Source organism: Mesoplodon bidens (genome assembly GCF_964165515.1).
Source record: "Mesoplodon bidens genome assembly, chromosome: 7".
NCBI classification, from domain to species: domain Eukaryota; kingdom Metazoa; phylum Chordata; class Mammalia; order Artiodactyla; family Ziphiidae; genus Mesoplodon; species Mesoplodon bidens.
The window spans coordinates 42,988,820-43,005,145 of record NC_138164.1 but is presented as its reverse complement, the minus strand read 5'-3'; the positions used below and the strand labels follow the sequence as shown (position 1 = coordinate 43,005,145).

Here is a 16,326-nt window from a genome sequence, read left to right as displayed (position 1 = left end):
TGAGAATAAAAATGGCACCTAGCTCGTAGCCTTCCCAATGGGAGCTTGTATACAAAACCCTTAGTACATAGGACCACAAAGCATACACGCTCTCCTACCATCGTCATTATCCTCACTATTCTATTTAACTCACTGTCTTCCAAGATTTCCTTGGGCCCAGGTATTGTCAAGATTCTGGCTTCCTCCTTGCACTTGTGTGTTTTGTTTGTTTGTTTGTTTGTTTTTGCGGTACGCAGGCCTCTCACTGTTGTGGCCTCTCCCGCTGCGGAGCACAGGCTCCGGACGCGCAGGCTCAGCGGCCATGGCTCACGGGCCCAGCCGCTCTGTGGTATGTGGCATCTTCCCGGACCGGGGCATGAACCCGGGTCCCCTGCATCGGCAGGTGGACTCTCAACCACTGCGCCACCAGGGAAGACCGAACTGTATACTTTCAAATGGTTAAGATGGTAAATGTTATGTTATGTATATTTTACCATAATTAAAAATTAAAAATGTTAATTATTTGGGGAAAAAATGCCGTTGGGGACTTTATAATGGATGGCTCAGTCTGTTAGCACTGGACTTACCATTCAATCTCAATATCGTTAAAAACAGGATGACCAGACATTATGTGCTCACTGTGTGATGCAGGATGGATCACACAGTACCGCCTGTGAAGGCGACTGGACAACAAAAAGACTTTGATCTCCTCAGACCTCTAGATCTAACTATTTGTTTACAGGAAACATGGGGAAAAGAGGAACAAGTTAACTGAAACCAAGAAGAAGTGATCAGCCAAATCCAGTATGTGAATGTTCTACAGGACAAAAGACCCAGTTTCTCCAACAAATCAGTGGCTGGGGGATAAAAAAGGTCAGGGGCGGGGTGTTGCTGTTATAGAATTAAAGACATTTCAGAGACATAACAACCAAGTGTAATGTGTGGACATTGTCTGGATCCTGATTCTAACAAACCAACAGTAAAAAAGATATCTCTGAGAGAATCAAGGAAATGTGAGCATGGACTGAATATTAGATGATATTCAGGAATGATAATAAGTATTTTTAGCTGTGATCATGTCAAGGCGGGGATAATGTAAAGGAAAAAATAGTCCTTTCAGTTAGGATGTCTTTATGGGTGAAATGACACAACTTGCTTTAAATTAACCTAGAAAACAACTCAAAAAGGAAGAAAAAAGAATGAAAGAACACTGGGAAAATGTTGAAGCTGGATGATGAATACATGGAGTTAATCGCACTCTTCTCTAGTTTTGTGTGTGTTTCCAAAATCCCATAATAAAAAACAATTTTTATGTAGGCAACCTCAAAGGAACATACAGACACACACACAAACAGAGTGAGCTACAACCAAAGCATAAGCAAATGAGGAAGCCATTTGCCTTTAGTAAGTGCAGGAAAAGGGAGATTAAGCCTTGGGCCTTGAAAAATGAGCTCACCAAGTCTAAGATGCCTGTATTAAGCTGGCACCCTCAAAGATGCTCCACACCCTGGCAAGAGGAGGGCTTAAAAACTTTTTTTTTCTGGACTTTCAGAAAGGGGAGCCTATGAAAACCTGTAGTTTTCAATGTGGCTCTGGAGGGGAAAACTAATAATGGCCACAATACTGATGATGATGATGATCACCCTGAAGGTTTGTAACCACGTGGGTCTGGGGCTCAAGTTTATACTCCATGTATTCAGTGGGAAAACTCCCAAGTTGAGGAAATAAATGTCAGTGTTCAGAGGTTATTAGCATCCCTGGCATCCAGCTGAAACAAACAAAAAAGACTTCCGAGAGCAAAGCAGCCAGGAATCAGACCCCTCAGGATTCCCACAGATTAAGTTCAATGAAGAATGAGATCACAGTCAAATTACTAAACATCCAAGCAATAAGTCAGTATGAGCCAGAGTAAGCAGACACAACAAACAAGACATTGAGACACCACCCCACTGCCACTCCCACCCAAAGATTTCAGATGTTAGAATTATCAGATAACAGATTCTAAAATCACTATGTGTTCAATATTTGTTTAAAGAAGGCTTTTAAAATGAGCAAGGAATGAGACTATCAAAAATGGCCAGGCATTTGTCCTCAGGAGTTTGTGGGAGCACAGGAGAGCTATTTGACCCCTGTACATTTGGCTCTTCCATTCTGGTGGGAAAAACAGATTTCTTTACAGAATCAAATTATGCTGGCAATAAAAATTCAAGTGCTTCCAGGAGCCCGAGAGGAAATATGATCAGTGCATTGGGCAGGCAGAACATAGGCTGTATCTAAAGAGGGAGCCTCTTCTCAGCCCCAGCAGATTGTTGATCTATATACAAGAAGAGAGTCCAGGTATTGCCAGATATTCCCATTTTCCCAAAAAAAGGCATAAATCCAGATGTCAATGATCTGTACATGTTGGCTACTGTGGTAGACATCTGGTTTTTGTCACCTAATAGCAATTGACCTCTCTTCTAAAATATTATGGTGTTATGATCCCCCTTTGGGGACAACACCTTTCTCCTAGTCTCAGTCCAGTTTCTCAGAGATGGTGTTGATTCCACCTCTGGCTGCAGGGCTGGGCATGTGGCTCAAGCTCAGCCAATCAGAGCAGTCTCCTGGGCCACAATAATTGGCTCAGGAATGGGCTTTTGACCCACCCAGAGAAAATGAGAAGCAGTGAGGCCATTGGGGGAAGCTTAAGAAAAAGACTCTTATCCTTCCCTATGGAATTCAAAGCTGAGAAGATGTAAGGGCTGGAGCTTCGGCTGCCTTTTTGTGACCATTATAGAGAGATTCTGTCTAAGGTTGGATCCACATGGTTCAAAGAATCCCTGAGAGCTGGAGAGAGGTCAAGGCCTCATGATATCATCTGAGCCTGAACCCAGAGGTTCCCTCTAGACTTTTCATTTTTGGTAACCAGTGAATTTGCATTCATGCTGAGGACAATTTGAATAGGTTTCTCTGTCACTCCACAGAAAGAGGCCTCTCCCTTCAGCAATTAATTAAAAGTCTTTTAACACGCTGGGAAAGCCAGACAAACATATCTGAGGGCTGACCATGGACCTTCAGTCTGCGGTCTCAGCACCTGGCCCCCCCTCTCCTTCTTACCCTAGCTTCTCTGATGACTCATCTTCTGGCCTCCATTCCCACTGCTCCTGCCTTGGACCATCCTCTTCTCTCCCTGCTCTGCCTCCGGAAATCCTACTCATCCTTCAGAACTCAAGTCAAATGGGTCCTTTTTTCTTAGTGCTTTTCCTGACAACCCCACCCTAAGCCCTACCCGAGGCAGAAGAAGATACCTCTCCCTCCATCCCCAGGCCCCTCTGACCCCCCCACCGATGAACACTCAGCCCTTCTGCTGAGGATCCTAATTACCCATCCACGTTCCTGTCTCCCCTGCTTCTTGACCGTGATCCAAATTCAGACCCAGATTAGAAGGGATGATATTTGAGGCTTAAGTTTCAAAAAACAATCAGTTCTTAGGAGAAGTCAGAAAACATGGTGAAAGATGAGAATTTGGGTCAGGGATTCGAAAGAAAAGAACAGTTGTTCCGGGGAAAAGAGAGGGTCTATGTGGAGTGCAGTGAGGAAGGAGGAAACACTGGACATATTTAGACCAAACGAAATGATTCAGAGGAAACCTGAGAAGAAATGTCTAGAGAGGCATGAGGTTGATCTGACTGGAAAGGAATATAAAAATTGTGTGACGGGAATGACCCAAAACAACAACGACAAAATGCCCAAAATAGGTGCACTGTTCACATGAGAAAAGAATACGGACAGCAGCAAGACGCTGAGAAACCTCCAGAAAACAAGAGAGAAGGTGACAAAGGATGAGGTCATTTCAAACCAGATAAACTGGGAGGCTTTCTATGAATTGAAAGGGGTTTTTCAAAAGCTAGGGCTCATGTTGGCTTGCCCCTGATGGAAACTCAGGGCACCGAGGCCTTCTGGAATTTTCTGTTCAACAGACAGACACAGGGAGGGTCCCAGGAGGCCAGGCAGTGGCTAGATGTACCAAAAGAACTACCATGGGTCAAAGGACAAAACAAGCAAGGTGTCAGTTTATGAGCCACCCCAGGGAAGCACTGTCTCGCTTTTTACTTCTAAGGACCATGGGACCTTGTCCACAGTTCCCATGCCACCTACCCTGGGACCAAGTCTTTCTTCATGTGATAAAATACCTAAGCCGGAGAGTATCCAATCACAGCGGTCTTTAACCTTTGTTGGGGACATACCTGGTTGAGGCTCTGAGCCCTCTTCCCAGAAAAATACACACAGCCTCAGACACAACAAAGTTTCCTTCCCGTTTAAGCAGCTTATACCCGCCCTGGGGCCCATCTCTTGAACAATATTTCCTAAACTCATTCACTTAATCAAAAAAACATTCATTGAGTGCCAGCTACCTGGTACCTGCCAGGAACTGCTGCCAGGTACTGCTCCGGGCACCAAGGATACAGGGATCCTCGCCTCATGGAGTGGACCTTCCAGTTTGTATCTGAGCCCTCAAATGATCAGAATGTCTGGCGAAGCGGCCCGGGAATTCAGTGATTCTGACATGGGGCCAGAATTAGGACCTGTCGTCCCAAAGAGCCCCAGCTCAAACACCCCTTCTGTAAGGAGAGAGGGGAGGAGTGTATTGAAAGCATGTGCTCTAACTGGGAAGCTCATAGCCTGCTGAGGGAGTGTAGAGGGTGCCTGCACTTTGGAAAAATGTTTGGCAGAATCTCATAAAGCCGGATGTATGTGTGACCCAGAAATTCTACTCCTAGATATATACCCAAGAGATATGTGCACATGTGCATACCAAAAGGCATACACAACGGCCCCCAAATATCCCTGGTGTTCACACCTCTGTGTCCCCTCCCCTTGAGAGTAGGCAGGACTGTACCTTATTTCTAATCAGTAGATGCTGCAAAGGTGATGGGCATGTCATTTCTGTGATTATGTTACAGAAGATTGTAACTTCCATCTTGCCTGGAGACTCTCTCTATGGACTCTCACTGGCTTTGATGAAGCAAGCCACCTTATGGAGAGGCCCACATGGCAAGAAACAGTGCAAGATCTCTGGCTAACAGCCAGCAAGGCGGTGAGGCCCTCAGACTAACAACCCTCAGGGAACTGTATCCTGCCAACCACCACATGAACTGGAAAGAGGATCCTTCCCCAGCTGAGCCTCAGATGAGACCCCAGCCCTGGCCACCTCCCTCATTGCAGCCTGGGAGAGACCCTGAGCAGAGAACCCAGCTAAGCAGTGCCCGGATTCGTGACCCACAGAAACTGTGACATAAGTGTGTGTTTTTGGGATCCGTTAAGTTTGCCGTAATTTGTTCTGCAGGAATAGATAACAGAGTGTAATGCAATGCAGCAGTGAGAATGAATGAACCACAGCTACATCAGACAACGTGGTCGAACCTCACATAGTTGAGTGAAAGAAACCAGGCAGCAAATGGAATCTGTAAGATTCCATTTCCATGAAGTTCAAAACCAAGCAGAATTAATCTATGATTGGAAGTCAGACAAGCGGGAGGGGGTAACAAGAATGAGCACAGGGAGTCTTCTCGGAGGGGCGGGGGTGGGTGGTGATGTTCTGCTTCTTGTTCTGGGTTCTGGTTAGGGTGGGTGCATACACTTTGTGAAAATTCTTCAAGTGTACACTTATCAGTTGTGCTCTTTTCGAGATGTATATTATGTTTTGAAAACAAAACTTTACAAAAAAGAAAATATGCTGGAGTCCAACAGCTAGGGTTCGAATCTTGGACCTATCACTTACAAGATTTGTAACTGGGCAAGTTACTTGACTTTTCTGAGCCCGCTTCTGTGAAATGGGTTGGGCCAAGAATTAAATAAAACAGTGCATGGCATAGCGGCTGGTACCTAACAAGCCTCAGTAAATATTAGCTAGTTTGGTTAACCTCATTCATAGTGGTTCATTGTTAATCCCCCCAAAAAAAGTAGTGGAGGTTGATTTGCCTGGATGCCTGGAAGTCGAATATATGGAGTTGTCTTGCACATGCCACACCACAGAGACCAGCTGGATTCTCAGAATCCCTCTAGCAGCGATCAGGGGAGCTCAGCCTGCCTCTGACACCCACACCCAGAAATGTCCCTGGGCAACAAGCAAGATGATATGCGAGTGTTCTGAGGTCAAGTTTGCTCTGGGTTGGGACTGAGACGATGCAAATCAAAGCTCTCCCCAGGATGGCTGTGATCGGGTTGAGATGGTGCTGTCCTCCCACATCATCAAGAAAGCAACAAAAACAAGCAAACAGACAGACAGCAACGCGGACATTCACAGAAGGAGTCTGTGGTACCGGGCACAGTTTACTACTTCACACATTTAACCCATTTTGTCTTTACAGTCAATGCTGTTATTACCTCCATTTTACAGGTGAGAGAAGTGAGGTACAGACAGAATAAAACAAACAAACAAACGAAACCAGGCCGATCAGAGGTGGGATCAGCACCCTTCATCTGCAGTTTTCAAACAGAACATACAGACTGACCTCCCTGGCGAAGCTTTTTTTCTGTTTTTTTGTTTGTTTATTTTAGAGAGAGTGGTTTTTTGGTTTTGTTTTAATTTTTTAAATTAATTAATTAATTAATTTTTGGCTGTGTTGGGTCTTCGTTTCTGTGCGAGGGCTTTCTCCAGGTGTGGCAAGCGGGGGTCACTCTTCATCGCGGTGCACAGGCCTCTCACTATCGCGGCTTCTCTTGTTGCAGAGCACAAGCTCCAGACGTGCAGGCTCAGTAGCTGTGGCTCACGGGACTAGTTGCTCCGCAGCATGTGGGATCCTCCAAGACAAGGGCTCGAACCCACGTCCCCTGCATTGGCAGGCAGATTCTCAACCACTGTGCCACCAGGGAAGCCCCCTGACAGATCTCTGATTTGCAAGAGATGAGCATCCCAACCAGCCTTGTCTCTATCTGAGAAAACACCTGGGTGACTTCTCATTTTCTGACAGGGGAAGGGGGTGTGCATGGCCGCAGAAGGCCTCAGTGACCAGCTGTGATTTTGTGGTTTGAATTTATTTTTGTGAACCTGTGTGTGTGTGTGTTTGTGTGTATAAAAACCTGCATTTCCTTAGCCCATAGCGTCAGGTTATGAATGGACTGTGGAGCCTCCACTGGCCCTTTGCTCTCCCATCTGTCACCTACTCAACAGCTTAGCTACTTCCTGATCCTTGAGCACTCTTTCTCTCTTTTACTCTCCCTTTCTCCGGTTCCAGCTCTTTCCCTGGCTCTCTCTTACCCCTTAAAGGCTGGGCAAGCTCCCTACCTCTTCCAGGCAGGAGGCCAGCATTCATTTCTTGTTGGAATGCAGGGGACAACAAGCAGATCTGGGGAGGGGGCACAGTGGATGGGCTCTCCCGGTCAAGGACAGCCCAGGGAAGGCAACTGTGGCCCAATGAGATTTTATGGGGCAGAGGTCCTGCAGGAAAGAAGCCCAATGGGTGGCAGGAGAGGTCCCTGGCAAGCCCCAGCTACCCACTCCTGACCTCAGCTCCCTCCCCCTCTTGCTGCAGGCACTGCCCAAACTTCAGGACAGCCGGAAGCCCAGATTGTTCAGGGCTGAGGGAAAGCAGGTGGTGAGCATGGGTGTCTCGTGGCTGTGACACCTGTCACCTGTGGTCCCCGGGGAAAATACCGTCCCATCACAGTCATCTAGATTCAAATCCTGTTCTGGCTGTGTCACCTTGGTCACATACCTCCATGTCTCTTGAGCCCTATTTTCCTGTTCAAGTGGGAGTGACGTGATAGAAATAACACCCGTCACGACACTTTTGGGCGCTTCTCTGCAGAGCTCCGAGGTCCAGGTGTTTCACACACACCTACTGCCCCAGGTTATGCTGAGGATTAAATGAGATGATCCACAGGAAGGACTGGGACAGAGCCCTGCGGGTGGAAAGCCCGGAGTTGACATCACACGCTCCAGTATTAGGAGGACAGCTGGGAATGACAAAGCTGGGACCTGGACCCAGGCCTTTCAGACACCAGCATCCTGATGTTGATGGAGATACAGTACAGCCTTGGTAGCCACCCAGAGCTCAAGAAGATTGATTGATTACAGGCATCACCAAGGAGCCCATATAAACTAGAAACCTCTTTTTTTTTTTGGCCATGCCTTGTGGTTTGCGGGATCTTAATTTCCCCACCAGGGATTGAACCCGGGCCATGGCAGTGAAAGCACCAAGTCCGAACCAGTGGACCGCCAGGGAATTCCCCAGGTGCAGTATTTTGAACACCCCACCATCGCAAAGGACAACTCTCACTCAGCCCAGGACATGCTATGATAAAGCCATGAGTTATTGGGGTATTTTGGTTTCTGTTTTTGAAATTTAAGTGGATGACATGGAACTGGGTTTTAAGACTTTCACACACCCTTTGAGATGACTGTGGCATCCTGTGGGGAGCGGCAGGATCCAATCAAGATTTGGCAATTTCTGCTCCAGTGAGCCTGAATGTCAGCTTTGTTCTGCGTTTAGTATTTCCTCATCGAGAGATGGACTAATGGCAACATATGCTCTCCCAAGCCTATCACGGGGCCAAGGGCGGCTCCGGCTCCAGGCTGGCCTGGATGGGCTCCGTAGGGTCTGGCTGGCAGTGAGCAGGGTTGCGCTCTGTGCTCATGTTGATGACACTGAAGACAAGCATGGAGCTGTGGGTGGGGCTGGGGAGGGCCAAGGCTACAGAAGCCTAGGTCCTGGGGTAAGGACAGTTCAGCTCAGCAGCTCAAGAGTAGGAGACAAGGCTGTGGGTGGGTGGCAAGGGCTGCCCCTGTTCATTTACTCATTCGTTCATTCAGGCACTGTTCTAGGTACTGGTGATACAGCAGTGAACAAAAGAGAAAAAAAAAAACCCTGCCCTCATGGAGCTTAAGTTGGGGGGCAGGGGGGAGTTGGGAGTGGGGAGACTGACAACAAATAAGAGAAGGAAACTAAATAAATAGCATGTTAGAGGAGTGGTAAGATGAAGGGAAGAGCAATAGAGTGAGGTGTTTGTTTTGTTATTCATGTTTTTTTGGGGGGGTGTCTTTTGTTTTGTTTTGTTTTTTTGGGTGGCATCATGGGGCTTGCAGGATCGACCAGGGATCGAACCGGGCAGTGAAAGCACCGAGTCCTAAACACTGGACCGCCAGGGAATTCCAAGACCCTTTTAAATAGGGTGATATTTGAGTAAAAATTTGAAGGAGCTGAAGGAGATCCCTGGGGGAAGTGCCAGGTAGGGAGAAGAAACAGTAACTGCAAAGGCCCTGAGGCAGAAATGTGCCTGGAGAGTTGAGCCTGACCCTCTCTGTTCCTCTGAAGTTACCACTCAGGGCCCTGGTCTCTGTGGTCACTCCTCATACATTCCTAAGGTCTTTCTGGTCGAAGGGAACTAACCCAGGCAGAACCTTCCAGGCTGACTGAGGGCCTGGAAGAGATTTCTAGGGACAAGTGCTGGGAGGGCTCTGCGATTCAACTGCAGGGTTGAAAAAGTCCTGAGGTTTTGCCAAGCTTTTAACAAATGCACAAGGAATTTGAAAGAACGCAACAAATTCATTCCTGGACCATGCTCCAGAGTTGCCTAATCAGAATCTCTGAGGTCTGTGCCAGGGAATGTGCATTTCTAAGAGCCTCTAAGCATGTGGGAGCATCTTTACCATATATTCCATCCCATATCTATTTCCATGATTTTTCTCTCTTATATCATCTTCTAATTGACTAGAGTGGAGTCTGCCATCTTTCATCTTTCTCAGATGAATATTTTGAGTTTGTCTTGGGGCACCTTGTCCGTCATTGCCTGCCAGGGAAATGAGGCATTCTGTAGGTAGTCAGCAGGGCTGTTCTGCTCCCAGACAGAAGGGGATGATTTGAAAAAGGTGACATGGGGTGAGGGGAGATAGTTGGCATTTGCATGTCTTCTCCACACGCTCCATCCCCCCAGCCCCGTGCCCATGGGGAGTGCGGAGGGGGGCGGTTTCATAAGGATCTGATCCAGGTCAACACTGGGGCCACGGTCTGACCTTGTAGGGACTCAGGTGATGTTTGTAGAAGTAAAGAACACATGAATGAATAAACGCGAGTTTTGACAGGGAAGGACAGGAACAGTAAGGCTGTGGGCTTGTAAATACCCTTTTCCTAGCACGTGGGAGAATCTTCCATTCTTTCAGAAGTGTTCCTTCCACCCCACCCATCTCCCATCTCCACCCCCACCCCCAGAAGTGATGGTTCCCCCCAGCTTACTCTGTTTTCTCCTCCACAACAGAGAGAACTAGAGTTTCGGGTGGGACGGGGGGTACTAACCTCCAAGCTTCTCGTGGCTCAGCTCCATTACCCTCCCACGCCTGACCACCCCCTCCTCAACGCACCGAACCTAGAGCTAAGGTCAGTAGGAAGGATTCTTGAGTCTGCTCCTTCCCCGCTGTAAGGCTTGGAGCTACTTCTGTGAACACTGAGCCTGTTTCTCCATCCTCTAGCGGGCAGGTCGGGGAGGGCTCGCAGCGCTGCAGCGGGCTGTAATTGGCCGGGTGCTCCCAGCGCACCTCCCCCTCATCCTTGGGCGCCGCGCACGCCATGCCCCTCCCCAGCTCGGCCGTCAGAATGGCGTTGCCGTGGCGACGTTTGTAAAAAGGCCGGGCGGGCGCGCGGGCTGCGGGCTGTCGCCTGGAGACTCCGCGGGAGGGCGGCAGAGCGGAGGTCAGGGCTCTCGGCGGAGGACGAGGCGTGGGCTTCTTCCTCTGGCCAGGTGAGAGCGGCGCGCGAGGAGGCGGCGGGAGGAAATCTGGGCCGGAGGAGGCCAGCCCTGCGAGGTCAAGGGCGTTGGGGTAGGCAGGGGACCCGGCACCAGCCGAGTCCGAACTCTCTGATCCAGGCTCGGGTCGCCAGGAGCACCCCAGAAAAGGTGCCCCAACACCAGCCATTCCTTCCTAAGTGCAGCCCCTACCTCGCCCCCCAAGGGAGGCGGCACGGGAGCTTTAAGCCTCTCCTGGGCACCAGCTCTTGGATGTCCTGTGGGTATAGCTGGGATTAAGAGAGGAACCCCTGTTTCCCCTGATTTATGGACAACACCCACCCAATGGTCAGAGACACACACACACACACACACCCGCCCCTTACCTGAACTCCCCTTCTTTAAGGAACTTTGAGGCCACTGTAAACCTCAAAAGAAAGTTTGTTCCTTTAGCCCAATTCTGAGCCATCCAAAGTGGTCGGGGGAACGCAGATGACTGAAGCCCTTTTGCTCTTTCCTGTGGCTGGTGCTCCATGGCGCTGAGTAAGAACGAATTCACAGAGCTCCACACATTCAAATTACTTTGACAGTGTTTTCACGCAAGGAAGTGATGCACAGGGCAAAATGAAGGTGGAGAAATATTGTCCAATCCAAAAGCTAAAGAGATAGAATTTAGGTTTTCCAAGGAGTCATCTAAGCTAGATACTGACAGGAAAAATGAAAGGTAGTTACTATCAAAGCTTCCTAGCCAGCTGGCTGTACTGACTTGCTTTGAGGTGTCCTTTGTATTTTCATTCACTCAGCAAGTGTTTCCCAAGCACCTACTATGTGTCAGGTTCTGCCCCCCGCCGCCCCCTACCCTGGAGAAGGGGTAATGCACAGAACTGGCAGGAACTGCAAAGGGTCTGACATTTGACCCTGTTTGAAAGTTAGTAAGTTAGCCTGCCCAGCTTATAGTTCCTGGCAGAAGACAAGAGACTCCTGGGCCAGAAACAAAGAACTTGATTACTCACAGCACAGCTGACATAAAAGGCAGCAGAGCTGCATATGCACTTTGGTTCCTGTTGCCCTGAAAGTCCCTCGGGGTGGTGCAGAGCAGCCAGTGTGGATGCTGTGCGCACAGTGGGTCTGTGTCCCAGGTAAGGAACTCCAAACTCAGGAAACTGCAATCTTTGAAAGGGGCTGCTAGCAAACCTGCCCAACTTTTGCCCCAGAAGGAGCCGTTATCTTTATTAGAAACATTACCTCTATCCTCCCAGGCTGTTTGCCATACAAGCAGCCTCGGAAAGTGAGTGCAGGACAAAATCTTTCAATGCCTTTGCTCTGAAGATGGGTACAAACACAAAATACCCATGAAGAATCGCTTCTGAACAAAATGAACACAGTCCTGGTTTTCCAGGAACATATATGTTAGTGAAAGAGAAACCAACAGCAAGCATAACTAAAGAAAGGAACAAGAACATGTCAGAGAATGATAAGTACAAGGAAGGAAACACAGCAGGGGAAAACTAGCAGGGGAATAACATGACTGAGGGTGCCTTTAGCCAGAGTGGTCAGTCAGGTGGTTGCCCCGAGGGGGGACGTCTGAGCAGAGAGAAGACCCCAGCCTTGGGGACGTCTGGGGTGAGAGCTAAAAAACAAATATGCACATGATCCAAGTTTAAGTTTTAGATTAGTGGCGTTTCCTGTGGTTTTCCTGCAGAAGAGACATTTCTTGGAAGTTTCCATTTTAGCTTAATTAGACTTGAATGTGTTGCGTGCTAACATGGTCCTCTGCAATTGAAGATTAATAACTGAAGGCAGCAGAGCATGGTTCTTTGGGAAGAGGAAATGTCTTTTCCCCTGTATACATGACAGCGAACTTAATCAAATGTATTTCTCATTATCTGAAAGCATCAATATTTGTGGGACATCCACAGGCCTCAAAGTTTACAAATATAAACTATGCTGCTTATTTTTATTTCTCTTACCCCCAGGTAGGGTCTCGTCTTCCTTTCAGAGGATAGAATGCTGGTTTCAAGGACTTTCTTTTATTACATGTCCCAAGTGTCAGCAGACAGTGCAATTACCCCACCCCTACTCTGCCCCACCAGCAGCAATGGAGGTTTGTACACTGGTTACATGCAAAGGCCCAGAGTTGTCACACACTTACTATTGTGTGACCTTAACTTCTCTGAGTCTCAGTTTCCTCATTTGTAAAGCGGGACAATATTGACACCTGCCTCGCAGGGTGGTTCTGAGGATGAAAAGAGGCCATGTGTGTAAAAGGATAGCCCAGTGCCTGGCACTTAGTAGGGATTCAGTGATGGAATGATGATGGAGATATTGATGGAAAGCAGAGCCAGACCGGAGACCCTCTACGGTCAGACCTAGATGATTTTTGTTTTTATCCACAGTCTAACAACTTCACACTTCAGTGACGTTTCAGTTGAAAAGAGACTTTGGGGACTTTCTTGGTGGCTCAGCGGTTAAGAATCTGCCTGCCAATGCAGGGGACACGGGTTCGAGCCCTGGTCCAGGAAGATCCCACATGCCTCGGAGCAACTAAGCCAGTGCACCACAACTACTGAGCCTGCACTCTAGAGCCTGCGAGCCACAACTAGGGCTCGTGTGCCGCAACTACTGAGCCCACGTGCTCCAACTACTGAAGCCTGCACACCTAGAGCCCATGCTCCACAACAGGAGAAGCCACCGCAGTGAGAAGCCTGCGCACTGTGAGGAAGAGTAGCCTCCGCTCGCCGCAACTAGAGAAAGCCCACATGCAGCAACGAAGACCCAACACAGCCAAAAAAAAAAAGGAAAAAAAAGAAAAGAGACTATCTTTGACATGGCACTGAGATGGATCAGAATTCAAATATCATGTGAATTATCATCAACATTTTGGAACCAGCTGAAGTCACTGACATTTTTATGTTTTAAAACACATGTATATATGGACTTCCCTGGTGGCACAGTGGTTGAGAGTCCACCTGTCGATGCAGGGGACACAGGTTCGTGCCCTGGTCTGGGAGGATCCCACATGCCGCGGAGCGGCTGTGCCCGTAAGCCATGGCCTCTGAGCCTGTGCATCCGGAGCCTGTGCTCCGCAACGGGAGAGGCCACAACAGTGAGAGGCCCGCGTACCGCTAAAAATAATAATAATAATAATAAATAAATAAAAATAAAAAAATAGAAAACACGTATAGGGCTTCCCTGGTGGCGCAGTGGTTGAGAATCTGCCTTCTAATACAGGGGACATGGGTTCGAGCCCTGGTCTGGGAAGATCCCATGTGCCGCGGAGCAACTAGGCCCGTGAGCCACAACTACTGAGCCTGTGCATCTGGAGCCTGTGCTCCACAACATGAGACGCCGTGATAGTGAGAGGCCCGTGCACCGTGATGAAGAGTGGCCCCCACTTGCCACAAATAGAGAAAGCCCTCGCACAGAAACGAAGACCCAACACAGCCAAAAATAAATAAATAAAATTTAAAAACATGTATAGGATTTACTTTGAAATGCATTAAAATATAAAATGTATAGATGGGTAGATATGTGATAAAGCAAATAGAACAAAATGTTGATTGTAGAAACTGGGTGGTGGTTCTATAGAAGTTCACCATCCAATTCTTTCAACTTTTCTGTGTGTTTGACATTTTCATAATAAAATGCCAGCAAAAGATACGTACAGAGTCTTGACCGTACAGCCAAGCTATAATCTTGATATTTTGTCGTTGGAAATCATTTTTTTTTTCAACCTAAATATATGAAGGAATGCGGTGACTTAAAAAGAAAGTATCTTCTAATGCCCATTTCCTCGATGACTGACTCTTCCACACTTTAAGAAGCTCTGTAGAAGTTGGGGTTTATTGAGTCAAAGTTCAGAAGCCCAAGATTAATAACAGTCACAATCACAGTAGGACAAATGGGTGTTTAGTGTAGCAATCACCATTCTAGATGCTTCACATTTAATCCTCACAAAACTCTTTGGGATACAGAGTATTATTAGCCCCATTTTACAGATGAGGAAACAGAGGCATAGAGAGAGAATAAGTAACTCACTCAGAGTCACAGAGCTAGTAAGTGGTGGGTTAGTAACACTGAGTATTTGATTCTGTCAGATAACTAACCCCAAACTAAGCTTAATGGGAGGTGGAGAGCGGTTATCAGTGGAATTCAGATTTGTTTGGGTTGTTTTTTTTTTTGCTATTGCTTGTTTGTGCTCTGAGTTACATAAAGGATGTCCTCTTGTGATCAGAAGCAAGCTCATCTATGCCGGCTATCACTGTTAAAAGGACAGTCTTAAATATGTGCGGAATTATCATTGTGATCGTTGTTAAATCCAGCTATCCACTCCTACCTCTGCTGACTTCTCCTGTGGACATTATGGTGTATTCCATTCATTCTAAATATGACACTGAATAATTAGAGGACTGTATTTTTCTAACAAAATTGTTTTCTGAAAACCTGTTATAGGAAAAGCAGAGAATATGAAAGCCTATCTAAAGAGTGCAGAAGGCTATTTTGTCCTGAATAAAAGCACTACGATTGGAAGGCATGAAAATTCAGACCTTGTTTTAGAGGTAAGACCTCTTCCTAGCCAGTCCCCGACCCTCCCTACCCCTCACACCACCAAAAGTCCTTACTGTTCTGTGGACTCCAGTCTCTTGTAAAGCACAGCCTCTGGCTAACAGTCCCAGCCTTCCTCGGTGTGCCACCAATAACCAATCCCGGCATGTGCTGGGTCTCCCTGGCACATGTGGTAAGAATGAGCACAGTGCAAAGTGCGATGGGCCCTGTGTCCTTTGCTGACTGTGTCTGCAGTGTCCCACCCTGATGGCGTGGTTTGGAAGGTGGGCTTAGAGCTGATGCTTGACCTTCACCTGCTCTGCGTCTGGCAGCCACGGCCACCTGAAGGGCCCAGCTTGAGCAATGGCCTCTCGCCCTTTCCAGAGCTTCTGGAGACTATGGGCCCCTCAGAGCCCTCCCGTGCCCCCGTACCTCCAAGTAGTAAATCAGGGTAAGCCCTGGGCATGGCCTCAGTGCTCTCTCACTTCATTTCATTCCATTCTCTGAATTAGCTGTGGCTTGGTCCACAGTCCCAGCTCATTGACAGCCAAGGAAGTTGGAAGAAATTGTAAGTAAGGAATTATACAAACAGTGGCTTTGAGCCTTTTACCATTTTGAAAGGGATTAAAATATTGAAGCAGAAAGAGAAATGCAATGGAATCCCTTTAGGACTGTGAAAGGCAGACCACTCTCAGACTTCACTCAACAGATTTTTTTAAACTTTATTTTGAAATAATTATAGATGCACAAATAGTAGAGGGAATGGCACGAAGCATGTGTGGAGACCTGTGCCATTTTACCACGTGTGGATTTGGGTGTGGCCCTCAGGATATAGGAGTATTCCATCATCAGAGATGTCCCTTGTGATGCTCCTTTTATAGTCACAATTCCTCCTCCCACCATCGTCCCCACGCTCCGAAAACCACTAATCTGTTCTCCGTCTCTATAATTTTCATCATGTATGTATGACCTTTGTGATTGATTTTTTTTTTTTTTAGTCAGTGTAGTGCCCTTGACATCCATTTAGGTTATTAGCTTGTTCTTTTATTGCTGAGTAATAGTCCACGGTATGGACGTATCACCTGTGTTTAACCATTCACT

At 47.5% G+C, this 16,326-nt stretch overlaps 1 protein-coding gene and 1 pseudogene across 2 annotated transcripts in view; one reads left to right on the top strand and one right to left on the bottom strand.

Moving 5' to 3' along the window:
• LOC308620770 (centrosomal protein of 78 kDa-like) overlaps positions 1 to 16,326 on the bottom strand; it is a 1,829,729-nt pseudogene that overhangs the window by 116,460 nt on the left and 1,696,943 nt on the right. The gene's annotated exons all lie outside the window — the stretch shown is intronic.
• LOC308621087 (forkhead-associated domain-containing protein 1-like) overlaps positions 15,147 to 16,326 on the top strand; it is a gene marked incomplete at its 5' end in the record, with an annotated part of 101,097 nt that continues 99,917 nt past the window's right edge. The window contains one exon of the mRNA XM_081241259.1: positions 15,147 to 15,239. Coding sequence (XP_081097385.1) covers positions 15,147 to 15,239 — 93 coding nt within the window. The remainder of the gene's footprint in view (positions 15,240 to 16,326) is intronic.